Raw genomic sequence first — 16,694 nt, 5'->3', positions numbered from 1 at the left:
GGGCCCGCGTTTTATTCAGCCAGCGACTCATGGGAGAGAGATGCCTCGACGAGCGCGACGGGATCGCGATCGGCTTCGCTGCAGCCGCCGGCGGTTTGCGCTTCCTCGGCGATACCGCGTAACCATTATATTATGCCGATTCGCTGCCAAAAGATCGACGACGAGTCGATATACGTTTGAAAGCTGCGCGTGTTTTGGCTGCGGTAGCCTCGAATCCTACATGGGTGATTTTTAGTGAGAGTTTAGCTGATAGGTCGGTATCAATGGCTGATAATGCACTGCTAGGTGGGTGCACATATTTAACAGTACTCGATTTCGATGACATCAAAGATGCACTAAAGCACGTAAATTTTAGGAGACGTGCAGCATTCACCGCGGCTATATTATCATTATAGGTCAAACTATCGGCCAAATTTGATAAAACGGCCAAACATTCACAAGTGGCGAAGAGATCAACCGATCGCGACTATGTCAACGAAGGACAAAGCCCCATTTAAAAAGGAGATTGGATTGGAGTCAGGAAAAGGATTGAAGAGACACGATCAACTAGTGCCCGAAGATGCATCAACCTGTGAAAACCATTATTCTCCAATACAAGTAGTTCAGAGTCAAGAGAATATTCCCGTAAGTACGCTAAAAGGACATAACCTTATTCAAGGAGAAATTCCCCTGGACAATAGGATGTGCTAGTTGTATTAACGTTTGAAAACAATAAAGAACCTCATCTTCGTTGTAATACTTGAGAAACAGGTGGTCGGACCAATGTGTCGAGATCACTTGTCTACTACTTCTGGATCCACGTAATTTTAAGGTGCTATATATGACAATTATCCAACAGCGTGCGATTAAATAGCTTTGAATTACATCTAATATGTATGTTGAAATGTATGTTGAAATGTGTGTTGATTTAAACTTCGTTAATGGTAAATAACTTTAAACATTTCCTATTTGAATAATTAATTATGTACAAATGCAAAAAACTAATAAATAAACCAAATTTTCTTAAACGTGACTAGTTTACTATTTAAACCTTATTATTGATTCTGAAATTCCTGAAATGAATTGATTCTTGACAAAAAAATCATATTTAACGGGTTGGAGTGAAAAAAATATTAATTTCAATGTTTTTTTCATGGACTCAAATTATAAAAATCAAATTCAATTCAACCTTAATTTTACAACTCTGAGCTCAAATCATCCGCGCGCGGTAGCATAAGAATATAAGGTTATTAGGTAATAAGTAGTCGCCACGTTTCTGACAAGTGGCGGTGCCTACAGAGTAAGTTGATTCTGCTCAGTTCTCACGCGAGTTGCGATGAATATAAAATTTCTACTTCCTCTTCATTTGTTATTGCATACATCTCTAAAAGTTTCTCTCTTAATTGATTAGTTTCTCAACACTATACAAGTAATTTGATCAAAATGTCATCAAAACGAATGATAGAGGCCTCTACTACAGTTACTTCAAAGGAGTGCATTTACACATGGACGATCAAAAACTATCGCTTAATACAATTAAATGTTGGAGAGGCAATAAAATCCCCAAAATTCGGCGTTGAAAGTGACAATGATAAATGCTTCGAATTGCACTTATATCCTCAAGGCATATACGAAAAAACTTCTGAATTCATTGGCTTAGCTGTTCTTTTCACACCTGATGCAACAAAAAAACCGGATAAGCTCTTATGTAGATGCACACTATCAGCTATTAATGATAAAAGAGTGGTTAGAAAAGGAACGTATAACCTAGATTTTGCAACCAAACCATACTCTGGTTCCGAAAAATTTTTTAGTTTGAAAAGTCTTAATAATCTGATTTCTTCTCAAAATACTGTAACTATTCGATGTGAAATAGAAATTTTCAAGAGGTTTGAATCTTCATTGGATTCTGAAATCATCGACGACAAAGATGACAAAATTAACAACGTGAAATTGGATTCATTGTTCCTTAGTACAGAATTTAGCGATGTTGAATTGATAACTTCCGATGAAAATCATATCCCAGCTCATAGAGCTATACTCGCTGTTTCTAGTCCAGTATTTAAAGCTATGTTTACTCATGACATGTTGGAGAAAAAATGTAATTATGTTACAATAACTGATATACCTTATAATATTCTGGTTGAAATGTTGAGATACATTTACACAGGTGATATTGTAAGTACCAAAACAAATGTAGTTCTAGAAATTTTAGCAGTGGCCGATAAGTATCAAATTGAAAATTTGAAAATCAAATGTGGAAAAATGTTAAATGCGAATTTGTCCCCTGAAAATGCTATTCAAATTTTATTAGCTGCTCAAAAATACAATGCAGAGCATTTAGAAAGTAAAGTGCAAAATTTTCTAAAACTCAATTCTAAATCAACTATTGATCCAAAGAATTTAAATAAGATGACGAAGCCTGTATTGGTAAAGCTTTTACAATCTTTCATGGAAGGATAGAAAAGTGTTTCAAAATTGTTTCTATTCTTTAATAATAATAATACTTTTTTTATTATGTATCGTTTGGATAGTTTTGTTAAATTAAGCTCATGTTAGTTGAAATATGTTGTGATGTAACATCACAGGTTTGCATGATACAAGGAAAATATCATTTCATTTAAATGTTTATTATGTTCTTGTCTTGTTATATTTAAACATTTTTAATTTAACGTTTGAAAATAGTAAATTAAGTAAATAGTAAAGTTTAAGTGAATGTAAATTTGCAGTAGAAAAGATTGTGAGATCACTTGTTATTTTTACAATATTGATAAATCATGTTGAGCTTAACGCTATTGTAACAATGTATTAAAATTAATAAAAACAATTTTTATATTTCACAATATACATTGAATGTGGTAAATTGACTTTTGAGCTGTTTCTTGCATGAACATTTGAATTCCTTTTTTCTACGTTATTTTTAGTGATTCCCATTATAAATCGACTGATGGAAATCCACATGCCACAAGTCTTGGTTTAGCTATAATTTTGTCATCTATAATATATACATTATGTTGTCATTTGACCAAGCCACCCTCAGCAACACGCACATGGGCGAAGCAAGAAAGTAAGAAAGACTAAGTTATACAGGATGCTATTATGACGTATCAAAGGCATCAGTGCCGGCCAGTAGCACCGCACGTGCTCCTCGCTGCAGCATCATAAAGCCATAGTAAGTATAATTATAGCCAAGTCTGAGATGTCAAGTGAGGTGCATGGGCATCGTCAGCGGGCCTTGATCCGCTGCACAAGCCGATCGGTTTGACAGATATCGTCTGCAATGCGCTGCGCTGCCTACAGTATCGAACGCGTCGGTAAATTGGATCGCCGACTAGCCATCGAGAAGTCAGTCGTGCTATAACGAGGGGGCGCGACTCGCCAGTCGTGCGGGGCAGTATCTGCTCGCTGCTGCACTGTCATTTTGCACGTTCGCAAGATAGCGCCGAATATCCTTGCTCGACTGAGATTCTGCGTGACCGAGCTCGCGCCGCAGCCGCCACCAGCACCGCGCTAGTCGCCTCTCGTGAGCCTCGAAGCTTGGAGCGAAGCGCAGCGCTCGCGCGATTTCGGAGTCAAGTGTACATTACATGATAAACCACTGACGCGCCGAACCTCTATAGACTTTGTCCAAAGAGAAAGCGTTGAAATCATCACGATCGTATCGACTTGTCTCAGTTATCCGGTCTAATCGGACTCGATATAGCGTCGTCGACTTTTGTCGCAGTTTTTATATGGATACGCTGACTCCGGACACTGCGTCATCTTTACCGCCTGCATTGCAGCGCATACACATACTACAACAGAGAGCCGCAGCCGCCCAAGTCGTCGTCGTCGTCGTCGCCGCCACCGCCGCCGCGCACCGCGTGAGTCGACACTCTCTCGACACTTTGCCAGACGGCAGCAGCAGCAGCAGCAGTAGAAGTGCAGAAATCAGTGCGGAGATTAAAGTGTATAGCGCTCGATAAAATGCTAAATAATATGAATTAAGCCGGTGACAGTGACGCACGATCTGCAGTTTACAAATATACGGCCACGTCTCGGCATCGATCGCCGCGACTCTTCAGTTCGATACCTGTCTATATGCAAAAGCCATAGATGCACATAGCACCTAGAAAGTTAGCCGGTGTGAATTGACAACTAACGATCGACTCGCAAGTGTTTTTTACTTTGTTTCGTTCTTTGCAACTGCGGTTGAGTAGCAGCAGTTCGAGACGCGCCTCGCCGGCAAAGTCTTCGGTCGTGCAGCATCAGCATCAGCGTCAGCAGTAGCAGTTCCTTGTACATTCACGTCTCCGGATACAAGAAGCAGTTCTTGTTCCCGGCTCGAGATACTTGCCCACTGACACCAACGTCAGGTAATTTCGTTCAATCTTTCGCACGATACATAAACATACGAACGTCAACTTGCGTCATGCTCTCGAGCGAATTGTCAGCGTCAACGACTGTGAGCTCGTAACAACGATACGCATACGTAGTTCGTAAGACATGTACACATACACATAATAAAAAAGCAGCTCCGTGACACTGTCGTGCGGAATTGTACACACACGAAGCAGCGGCGGCACCTAACCTTAAACGCCGAGGACGAAATTTCGCCGAGTGCGTGGCGAAAGTCCGTCTTCGTTTTAACTCTGCAGTCGCGAGTCGACGAGCGCGGACCATTGCTACCGCGTGCTTTGCCGGTCTAATTTTGTAATTATTAAGCTCTCGTAATATAGGTACACGTAGTAGCGCATGTGTATAAGTGTAAGTACGTGTGTGTGTACAAATATACCGAAAATGTTTGCGTGTGTGTATACCAACACACGGAGGCATCGAGCGCGCACACACTGCGACGTATCAGCAGCCTTGGCATAAATCGATATTATAGCAGTCATCGTCCTTCTTTCTCTCCGTCCCTGTCGCTCGCATCCTTTTTATATGCAGTCTGCCAGCCTGCCGCGTACGCGCGAGCGAGGGGGGCAAAACTCCGAACGCCAACCAGGCAGGGGGTGTAGAGAGAGGTGTATACAGAGAGGGACTGTGCGCGAGCTTTCGAGGACTTGGACTCTCCGCCGTGTATGTATACCACAGCGGGGCCTTGCGCACGTGCGCCCCGAGGCCTTTATAATGTTGCAGTTTCGAGCTGCGCGCGGGCCCTTTGGCCGCCGTCCGCGCGAGGGTCCGATTCATTCGACCGAGCGGCGTCCGATACACACACACACATCCTCTTTTCTAGGTTAGAAGCTTTGCGCGTGTAAGCGCGAAAAATTGCTCAAAGTCGCGCATGCAATCGAGCATCCAAGGATGTATATGCACAAGTGTCTCGGTCCTCGATGAACTTGGAGGAATCGAGCTCTCGGAGCGTTTTTAAGTCGAGAATCGCAAGTCACAAAAGTAATCGTTGCAACGAAGCCTTCGAGACTCTGCCAACGATATGTTTTGTTTAAAATCCGATTCGACACTTTGACGTTGCTGTACAGTACAGCTCAGTGGGCGCCAATAATGTCACACGCTCCGCTGCGACTCCTATTTTGCACATTTACAATATACCCTGATTCATGATCCGACTCATGCTGTTTTAGAGGGGGGATGCGTCTCGTGTACTTGTGTGTGTGCGCTGCGATGCATGTGACACTACACATTGCGCGTACACACAGATTATCTGTGACACTCGTTCTCTCTGTCTCTCTCTATTTACATTTCGTAGCCTTCGTGGGAGATAGTGGTTATTAATGCGGGAAGCAAAGAGACCGGCAAAAGGCGAACGCCCACTTCTCTCGCTCGACACTATTATAATGCCAGCATTGTATATGTCTTATCTATCCACATGGAACTACTCGTGGCTGTAGATCGAGTCAAGTAGGGGCCCGATTTCAGTAACTGCTCTGGCCAAGTCCAAACGAATGATCCTCCTGCACAACTTCCCGACCAATTTCATTTTCCATCCTCGCACCCGTCGATAGTTAGACAATCGAGCTTTTGGCAGAAGCAACGGCAAAATACTCCGACCTGTCAATCGTACCTGCAGCTCGAATAATTTGCTACAGAGCTCCGAAAACTAAGAGAGCAGAGACGTCGATTCATTTCCTCCCTCGGCCACTCGACTCGTATGACAGCTTTAGCCCATACAAGTGGCGAATTACCCGCGGCTGATTAACTCCTTAATGAAGCGCGCGCTAAGCCTGGCCATAAGCTGGGGGCAGTTTAAAAAGCTCACTCGAGCAAATAAAGTACATAAACACACGAGCTATGCGCGCTGCTCGCTCGAGCTTACGTATGGAAACGCACACCTGACTGATTTCAGCGATAATTGGCGCCCGAATCGACTTATATAGCCGTGCTCGTCTAATGAGGCTTGCCTCATTATCGCCGGTTCGTCGTTGACACGCGCGCTCATTATTATTATTATTATTGTTATTATAATATTTTAGCGCAACGATCGTCTCGCGGCAGTGCAGGCCAGCCGCGTTTGAATCGCACGCACGGGGGTGACGCATGCCTGCACACGACGACGACGACGACGACGACGACGAATATGTATAGAGCAGTATATATAACAAGTAACAGACCGACCAAACGATTCCGATTAAACGCGCCCGAAGCTCGAGACACGGCGCGAGAGAAGACTAACGCCCGAAGACTCGTCGTCCACCCCCGCCTATTCGTCCGGATAAATATCGAGCGGGAAAACTACCTCGAAGCTATTAGCTATACTCGCGTATATATCTATATAGTAATAGCACGGCGAGAGAGAGAGAGAGAGAGAGAGAGAGAAAAGCTCGAAAGAAAGAGAGAGAGAGAGAGAGCAAAAGCATCGGTGCAGAGCTCGGACCCGAGCGCCACTTGCGAGTAATGGGCTCTGCGGAGCGAGAGAGGTCGAATCTTCTCCTATATATACCCCGCTGCTGCTGCTACTTCTTCCTTCGTTTTCCTTTTCTTCTCGCGGCGGGTACACGGCACACGGTACACAGCGCGCCGTTTCCGCGTGTATGTATGCGAAGGGATGAAGGCTGCAGCAGCAGCAGATATATACGGACGAGTCGAAGCTATATCTGTGTACACGGGCACGTAACTCCTTGCTGCTCCTCTTTCTCTTTCTCGGCTCACTTTTAGCGTAAGCGAGTTGTGCTTTTCATTTTGATTTCACTGCTGCCAGCTGAAGCCCGCGCGCGTGCTTGCTCTATTACCGCAGCAGAGCCAACGCAGCTCTCCTCCCGATCCGCGCCCTTTTCGCCGAGACCCTTTTAATTTCCATCGCTTTTATTATAATTCGGCTCGTACGAGGTAGCCGCGCACGTTCCAAAGGCCTCGGGGCCTCTACGTTATACAAGCTCCATCGCCTCCTGTAAGCTGCGTACGATTTAGCCACCGTTCGAGTCCGAGCTTTCTTCTATCTCTATCTCTCTTCGAGCCAGCTTTGCCTGTACGGAATTTTTTGAATCGGGCGCCGTCGAGTCTGAATTTGCGAGAGCCGTCTGCCTGAAAAGCTCGATGCTTGGCTCCTCTCTTTCTCAGAGTTTTTTCTTCATTCCTCCTTTAGCCACGTATACATGTATACAGCGGCAGCTTTGGTACAGTGTGCGGCGTGTGTATAAAAGATACGGCGAGTCTACTTTTCCTCCTTATATACTTTTTATACGAATTCGGCCTCTCTCTCTCTTTCACTCTGCGTATATACGTCTGGCAGCCTCGCGAGGAAGAAGAAGAACACGCAGCTGCGCTGGCTACGTATATACACCAGCAGCTTACATTCTTGTATATATCTATACAGAATATGCTCCGTGTATATGTATATAGTACACAATATATATATTGTATGTAAAAGGAATGGGATGAAGGAGAGAAATCCCCTGCGAGACTCGACGAGAGACTCCTCTTCTCTTCCATATTCTTCGTCCTGTTCTTTTGCAGTCAGCAGCGGGTTGGGCGCGCGCGTGCTTTTTAAACTTGTATGTGGCACGCGCGCCCACGCACACACTCTTACGTTACGCAGCGGAGCTGGCGCGATTTTAAAAATTGAGCTCCTTATAGCTGCTCGTGCTTCTCATTTTCGCTTCGTCTCTCTCTCTCTCTCTTCCTTCTCGAACTCGACTCGTCAGCAAAGCTTTCGCTCCGAGATATTTTCATCCTTGCAAATTTTTTGAAAATTCGATCGGTCGCTCTGCAGTTTTTCAACGCGTTGAGAAAGAGAAAGAAAGGAATACGTATAAAGCTCGTCTTAGTTGTCGACGAGCTTGCACGCGTTGCAACCTCGAATGGCTGCAAGAATAAAAAAAAAAAAAAAAAANAAAAAAAAAAAAAAAAAAAAAAAAACAAGAAGCAAAGAAAAAAGTGCGAATCGCGCGCCAAGAAAAGCTTACGGAAGCCAGGGAGGAAAATGTATGTATAAGGCAAAAATTAGTTTAGCGATACGCCTTTTCTCATCGGTCCCTCTCTTTCTTTCAACGACGGCAGCAGCAACCCTCGGTACAATTTCATCAAAGAAGAAAAGTACGCGTCGTCGTCGTCTTCGTCGACGTGTATCCCCCTTCGGTATCTGCTTAACTTGGCACCTACACAAATGTGCCCCGGCCACATGTACACAACTTATTCAATATATGTATGTATGTGTGCGCGCGTATATATGCATGGATGATAGCGTATTCCATACGATACATATATATCTATACACGCAAAATATATACGCAGAGAGACACGCGGCGGCGACGACGACGCGCAGACACAACACATGCGCTTTTCATTGCTCTCTGCGGCTAGGAGCAGCAGCAGCAGCAGCAGCACTAGTAAACCGCAGCAGCGACAGCGGTCGCTCGCTGGGCTAGACGCTGTCGTCGAGAAAATTCGAATCTCCAAAAGAATTTTCGCCAACTTGTCTCTCTTCTCTCGTTCCTGCCGAGCAGCCGTAGTATCACTATGTATATACACGTAAGAGGGGGTGGCGGTGGTGGCGCAGAGAAAACGGATGCCAGGCGGCGGGGGTGTACAAAGAAAGTACCCATGTGTATGTATATAGCGCAGCGCAGCTCTCTCGCGCGCGCGAGACAGTCTTGTGCTCTCTCGAGCTAAAGCCTATATAGGCGAGCGCGCAGAATGCTATAGTACTTCTTCTAATGATGACATTTAAATGCAGTAGCGCTCGTTCGACTACCGCTTATACTGCTAAGGCAGCATGAGCAGCAGCAGCAGCAGCAACGGTAGCAACGGCGGCAGGAGCACGCCCACACGCGCACATACACAATACTTACTTACTTATACTTGCTCGAGAGAGCCGCCTCTGTCCATGTAAATGTACAAACTCTCGTCGAACCCGAGAGATATAAGGACGAGCGAGTCGAGCTGTCGACGCTCCTGTCTCGGCGATGAAAATGTCAACGCGATTGTCTCGCGACGAGCCATCAATTTCTATGGGCCTCGATGTACTCGCTCGTCGTCGCGATGATTCATACTTACCGCAAAGTCGAAATACTAAATATTATAAATTTTAATCGAGTTTCCGAATGTAAGGTGTAACGAGTCGGTTGATTTTCCGTATTGCAGAAGTCGCAGCGCCGAGAATGCCAACGGGAGCAAGGACGCGGGCCGAGCTGGAAAATTAGCGCGCGTTCGTCAACGGAGGAGGCACCATCCCGAGAGCCGGAAGGAATGTTAGGATGCAAGAGGGCAGCACCGCGGTAGCGCTATTAGCTATGGTGACTCCTGGCTACGATCAGGATCCCGCCAGCGGAGTGGCCGACTACGCGATCCACCAGCAGGACCAGGCGCAGTTCGAGGCCGACAAGCGGGCCGTTTACAAGCATCCGCTCTTCCCGCTGCTCGGCTACATGTTCGAGAAATGCGAGCTCGCCACGCTGAGCTACGACTCGTCGCCCGAGGACGTCAACGGCGAGCTCCAGCAGTTCCTCCAGCAGCAGGCGAGCGTGCGCCAGGCCTGCTTCGTGCATGACCCCGAGATCGATGGCCTGGTAATTAGCGCGTCTGCCCTTTTCGTGGAGCAACGTTCTCGAACTTGTCTCTCGATTTTCTGTTTTTCGTTTCTGTTTCCGTTTCTCTCGTTCGGACAGATGATCGAGGCCATCCTGGTGCTGAGGATCCACCTGCTCGAGCTGGAAAAGGTCCAGGAGCTCTGCAAGGACTTCTGCAATCGCTACATATCCTGCTTAAAGTCCAAGATGCAGAGCGAGAATCTGCTGCGCAGCGATTACGGACACGGTGGCGGCGGCCACGACGGCCTGGCCCCGTCGAGCGGCAGCAACGGCAGCAGTCCCCTACAGGTTTGCAAGAAGTCGATAGACTCGTATACTAACACGCCGCGCGAGCTTTGCAGCAGCAGCTTTGCTTTCCTCCTTTTGTCTTTGCCCTGTGTAATGTACTATCGCTACTCGCTTGGTGTTTACTGATCGCGCTCGGCTCGGCTTCGAGGCGAGCTCGCGATTATTGCAAATGAATTCTACTCTTTTGATAATCCTTCGATGTATGCTTTGCTTTCTAAACAAAATTAACTAACAGCTGCAGCTTTTTCCCCGGACGCTTGGGCGAAAAACGTCAAGTACATATTATGTGACACCTGCTCAAGCCTCCGCTCGGATAAAGTAAGCTGCAACCCCGTTTTTTGTAAACTCGTACCAAGAGGAATTATTGCATCTTTCGAGACGACGATGCGATAAGATATTGTGAATGCTCATATACCTCTTGGTACTCTTGTACGTGTCATGTGCACTGTGCTTGCATCTTGTACTGTGAAGTAGCGCTTTTTCCTTGAATCCTCGACTCTCTCTCTCTCTAACTCTCTCACACACTCTATTTCTTTATCTAGTGAAAAATGCGTTGAAAATCCTTGTTCCTCTTGGTCCGCGGTGGCATCAACAACTTGCGTCGAGTAGTTCGACTCGCGATTTTCTTATTTTCTTTCTGTACTTGACTCTCGCGGAAAAGTCTCACTCCGCACGGTGGCGGTACTCCGCTTGGTTTAACATCGCGCATTGTGTTTTAGAGCATTATATACACGTTCGATGATCTATGCGAATCATAACTACTACGTACGATTGTGCTTCTGCGCGATTTACTACGACAAGTGACTTTTCTCCAACTTGTAACTTGCATCGAAAAACTCGAGTAGCATATATACGTGCGTGTGTTTGTCAGTTGATTTGTCGGTCCTTTTTTTATTCCGAAAACTATAATGGAAGTTTTGACAGATCGCGTGCGAGAGCAGCCGCGCGCGGTGTTTATGTGCTCGCTCGTTCGCGGCCTGCCGCAAGTTTGCGGGCGACACGCTTCTTACATGTATATTGATTATCGAAATTTGCTTAGATACGTTCGATGGCATTGTAGTGTTCGCGCCAAACGCGCCTGCGAATATCGCGAATGCGGGGGGGTAATATTTTTTTCGACGAAACGATACTCCGTCCCCGCAGGAGCGTGGCAAGATGGAACACAGCTCTATACTAACTCTTTCTTTTTTTTCGTTTCTCACATCGTATAATACTAATTCTTCAGTAACTTCAGCAAATAACGATTGCTTGGGGCTCGAGACTAACAACACGTCGATGATTCGGATCAAATGTACGGTTCAAATTTGGTCGTGACTCGTTCGGGCGTTTGGCCATGTATATCATTTCGTTCTTGTCGCGCGATGATGATCGGGCGAAAACGACCAAAAGCCCAATGACCAAACAACCAAAGAACCAAAACCTAGCCCTGCTCACGAAACAGCTAGCTGCAACCTATATTTGCCAGGTGCTGTCATCTACAGGCAATGATGTTGAGCCGGGAGCTAACGGATTCCGAGTGAGCAGCAACAGCAGTGGAGGTGGTGGCGGCGGCGGGGTTGGTAACAGTAACGGTGCGACTGGCATCAACGATCATCACAGCGAGTCGAGTCAGTCGTTGCGTTACGCCGATGATTACACCGAGCAGAGGTTGTCGAGATCGTCCTCGGTGTCGGACAGCCATCAGCAGCATCAGCAGCAGCAGCAGCAGCATCAGGCGCATCGTCGCTCGTCGCTCACGTTGGCCGACGACAGAAGTCAAACGCAGGAGCTTCAAGCGTCGTCGTCACCGAGGACCGTCCACGGCGGCACGCCTCTCTCGCACATCGGCACTCATCACTCCGGCCAGTCGGCCAACGACTCGTATCAAGGTGAGCATCGCTACGACCGACCCAACGAGGAATTCAACAAACGAAAACACACACGCAAACTGCTCCCGCAGCCTCTACACTCGTTTTTCTTTGCCTTTTTTCTATCTTGTGTCTCCTTTTTTTACCAAACAGCAGGAGGTGCCTCGCCGACGTCGTTTCAGAGCGAAGACGATGAAGACTCTTGCGGCTACGGCGGCCTGGTGGCCTCGACTGCCACCTCGACTGCCGCGAGTTCCGGCAAAAAGGGCAAACCCAAGCGCAGCGTCTTACCGAAACACGCCACCAACATTATGCGCGCCTGGCTATTCGGACATCTCATTGTGAGTACGATATTCATTTTGCATCTCTCTTTTCTGCCTGGTTTTCATCATTATTCGCCTCTCGCTTGTAGCATCCCTATCCGACGGAGGACGAAAAGCGCCAAATAGCCAACGAAACGAATCTGACGCTTCTTCAAGTGAACAATTGGTTTATCAACGCTCGGCGGCGAATACTGCAGCCCATGATCGAAGGCGCGGGTGCCCAGGGCCTCTCTGCCGAAGCGTTGACTCAGCAGCAGCAGCAAAGAGCCAGCATGTCAACGTCGAAGCAACGCACCAATTCGAACAAGTCGCGCTCGCACTTCGACGGCCAATCCGAGGACTCCGACAGCGGCTCCGATCATGGCTCGAGCGACGGTGAAGCCGATTACCCTGGTTCGAACAATGTTCCTTAGCATACCTTCGATAGTTATTGTTTGACAGAAGTAATGTTTACATATTCTATCTTTCTGTGCTACTGTAGATATCGACAGAAATGGGGTGCGTTTGCGGACGGATGACGATGAGAACGACACCGAAGACGCTGCTTCCAAGGCCAACAAGTCCTACGTTCACTGACCAATTCCAGGAGCTTCTCTGCTCTCAAACTACTTATGCTGTCTTCATCTTGAATCTCGCTGTGTTGTTTCTCGGAAAATGCTCCAAAAAAATCGATTGTTTCACGTCTACAACAGTTGTAAATGCCAACTGAATAGTTTACTCAGATTGTTGCGTTCGCTGTCCGTCCGTACTTCAATAATTTCCTAAGACATAAGTCATATAAATCTTTCTTCCGTCGTCGACGCTATCTAATACGCGAATTAAATCTTCGATTTCTACTAAAAAAAAACATTGGCTCACTTCTAGTTATGCTTTCGAACAAATAAGTTTAATGAAAATTTGAGACAGTTATCTGTGATGAACATAATTTCTCATTGCATTGACGTACTGCCAATTGTATCGTATATCTTGATAAACGATCTTCCAATGATTTTTTTCAAATGGCAATAAAACCAAAAAGTGTGCTGATGTGCAATTGCACAAGTTAAAATTTCGACCAAGTTACTTGATTCACTTTTATACGTTATAATATACTCGAATGTATACGAAAAATAAGAAAATACCAACTTACCATCTAAAAACGCGCGTGCCCGTAAGGTTATTCAAAGCTTGTACATTTTTTTGCATAAAAATGCGCCTATTACACTCTCTTATTGAGTAAGTCCTAGTAATGCATGTCAGTAGGGAATTATAACTGGCTTTCCTTGCCGTCTTGAAATATGTAAAAGTAAATGTTGTACAGTAGTCACTTCCACATTTAGTAAAATCATGAACGTTAAGTTTACGATTTCTACCCACATTCATTTGAGAGTATCTGATAGCGTGAAAGACGATTTTATGCGCATGCCGTAAGTGTGTAATTTTCACTCAAGTGATCGCAATATTTGATGAGTCATACAGCTTGTAATCTCTTCAATAACATAACTTTAATTTTGAATGTTATAAAACTCGAAAAACTCGTTCTTGTGCAAGTTCCTATATAATATACAACTTTTAAATAAGTCGGTTGTTTTACTATTATAAAACTTAAGGGAAAAATGATTTTCTTACGAGCAATCACATATGAAAATTGGTAGTACATACGTAGCATGTCGTGTAAGGTCGAATGGTTTTACGCATTTGAACTCGTTGCTGTTTTTAGTAAAAACATGGATCTCATTTATTTGTTTCTATAATTTGTAATTATTAAACTAAGCTTATTAACGTGATAACTTTTACCCGTTGTTAGAAGAGTTCATACTTAATATTGACGAAAAAAAATATATTTGTGCCATGTGATTGTGATGAGTGTGGTTACTCCAAACTTGCACAATATATCCCTCCAAAGTTTAAAAATGAAATGATTTAAAGCATCAAAAAAGTGATATTGAAAGTCTGTGCTTTATAATCGTGCGCAGTATCGACATAAAACAACTATTTGATCAATACAAAAGCTAAAAATTTATTGTTGTTTTGATGAACAAAAAGATGTTCTACAAACTATTGTGTTGATTGTGATGCAAAATGATCCTAAAATGCAAGGTGACTCAAGTTTATACCAGTTTTTTTAGATTCTTGCAGTTAAATTATAAATAATTTTGATTTCTTTAGAGCATCATTGAACACATTGAAAAATGAATTTTTATTACGAGTCTGAATGAACTGTAAATGGTGCACTGATAATTTTTAAACGCTCAGAAAATTATAAATATATAAATAAATATATATATTATACAAATATAAATATTATAAATAGCAATGATTATATTTTTGAACTCTAAGTGTCGTTTTTTGTGCATGCATTTAAAAAAGATAATGAACTACGTCAGAACACATAAATAAAAGCATTTAGCTGTTTCATGCAATGTACATAAATTTATATAGTAATAATTGTATGGTGTATTTTTTAGCCTGCCGAGTATACGTAAAAATAATACGAGATGGTTTGAGCTTTCCATTTGGGAAGTTAAATGATTGAATAAAAATTGCACTCGCACGGAAATGAATTTTAGATGGATAAACAGTAATTAGACTGAAAGTAAAAGTTTTAATTGTGCCGATGTCCATAATACATTTTGCTTGCTTGAAAAAAAGGATTGAGTGTAAAGATGAAAATACGTAATTTCAAGCTATTGATTATATCGTCAGGAATGAAAACGGCTCTGTTCCTCATCTACGTAAAAAGTTTAATCAAGAATAACTAATAAAGTAAAGTCCATTTTGTACATAAAATTAACTTGTGAACGCAAGTCTACACAGTTAACTATAATCATATTTCTTCGTTCAATGTGTTCAGTGAGAAATATTTAAAAAAATAAAACCGAAACTGATGAAGTACCGAAGTGAAAGATGTATTCTAAACCGGTCAAATAGCAATAATTAAGAAATCGCAATTAAGCATTTTTATATTTAAATACGAGAATGAGTTATATTATATGAGCAAAATGAAGAGGCTTCACACATGTCTTTTGATTCAAATTTGAGAGAATATATAGACTTTTACTTGAGGTTCAGATGTTTTTAAAGTTTTAAAAGAAGCTAGGTAGGTTTTAAGGCTATCGATTAAGAAAAAATAAAAAAGGAAAATGAAAAAAAGTGAAAACCACGTATACGTACTGTGCTGCGGCACCCAAACGACTGTGATAAGCTCGGTGGGCGGTGCCCAGCCTCCTACTTCTATGTAAGAATTATCGTCGCACAATTTTTGGAGACAAAAAGAAACATTTTAACCAACGGAGTACTACCATGTATACGATTGAGAGTGAGAGAGAAGTAAGGACGACGGAAAGTTACACGAGAGGGCAAAATTAACCCTAGCCAGTTCGTGACTCGAGCGCTGAGTCCCAAGCACAGTGTATGTTTCTCGGGATCTGCGCACCCATCACAAAAAACGAGTATTTTTTACTCAAAGACTTTTTACGCGAGTTACTGACATTTTCAAATAATGAAAAAAAAATCATGTGATAAGCAAGAAGCTGTTCTGATCAATATTTAAAACCGTGTCATATTAAGTTTTCAAATAAGGAACAAATACTAAACAATCTTGCTTACAGGAATGCCTGTAAAAAAATGTGTCAAAATAATTAGCAATACAATTTGAAAAAGCATCTTGTCTCGTGTCAGAAAGCGTGTGTACAGAATAACTCTTGTTAAAGCAAGGATTTAAGTATGTATATTGTTTTCTTTAAAAAGAATACCTGCCTCTGAATTCTTCTATTTATATTTTAATAAAAAACGCAATCTAAGATTAAATCCAGTCTACCGATTATGAAAATGGACTAAAAATTGTATTCCCTTACCACATTAACTAATAAATATAAAAAATTTATTGCAAAGTAATTAGAGATTTGCTTTAGTCTTCCAGTCACTCTTTTTCTATTGTAAAAAAAAATTGAAACAAAAAGTTGAAAAAAGTCGGTTTCTTACAACGAGAGTTTCGATGAAATAAAACTTCAAAGACTATTTTCATAATCATGAATAAAAATTCTTCAAATCCTAAGCTTGTGACTATATTATACATATGTATAGACTTTTCATCGCATCTTATTATGAAATAAAGAATAAATTCCCCGTGTATAAATCTACTCCATTGTCTATTAAGTTTATGAATAATAAATGCCATAATGCTTGCCAAGCCCATTGCTTTGTACAATTATTAATCCTTTTCCTTAGAATCAGAACCCCATATTTTCAATCATGAAAAAGAGACTATAAAAAGCTCAAAAAGGACTCGCGAGATTTTCACACCAATGAAA

General features: G+C 43.2%; 2 protein-coding genes across 2 annotated transcripts; both read left to right on the top strand.

Moving 5' to 3' along the window:
• The first annotated feature begins 1,289 nt into the window (after positions 1-1,289).
• LOC106652422 (protein roadkill-like) lies at positions 1,290-2,577 on the top strand. Its single transcript, XM_014371348.2, has one exon. It carries the CDS (start codon positions 1,423-1,425, stop codon positions 2,440-2,442), a length of 1,020 nt encoding a protein of 339 aa, XP_014226834.1. The 5' UTR covers positions 1,290-1,422; the 3' UTR covers positions 2,443-2,577.
• Positions 2,578-3,477: 900 nt separating this feature from the next.
• Positions 3,478-16,578, top strand: LOC106652477 (homeobox protein Meis1-like). The gene is made up of 7 exons (XM_014371455.2): positions 3,478-4,334; positions 9,499-9,923; positions 10,023-10,232; positions 11,698-12,100; positions 12,233-12,420; positions 12,492-12,795; positions 12,884-16,578. Exons 2-7 carry the CDS (start codon positions 9,612-9,614, stop codon positions 12,976-12,978), a joined length of 1,512 nt encoding a protein of 503 aa, XP_014226941.1. The 5' UTR covers positions 3,478-4,334; positions 9,499-9,611; the 3' UTR covers positions 12,979-16,578.
• The last annotated feature ends 116 nt before the right edge of the window (positions 16,579-16,694 follow it).

This window comes from Trichogramma pretiosum, unplaced genomic scaffold (assembly GCF_000599845.2).
Source record: "Trichogramma pretiosum strain Unisexual culture from Peru unplaced genomic scaffold, Tpre_2.0 scaffold26, whole genome shotgun sequence".
Classification (NCBI taxonomy): domain Eukaryota; kingdom Metazoa; phylum Arthropoda; class Insecta; order Hymenoptera; family Trichogrammatidae; genus Trichogramma; species Trichogramma pretiosum.
The sequence above is the reverse complement of the archived record's forward strand: the minus strand, read 5'-3'. Positions and strand labels throughout refer to the sequence as shown.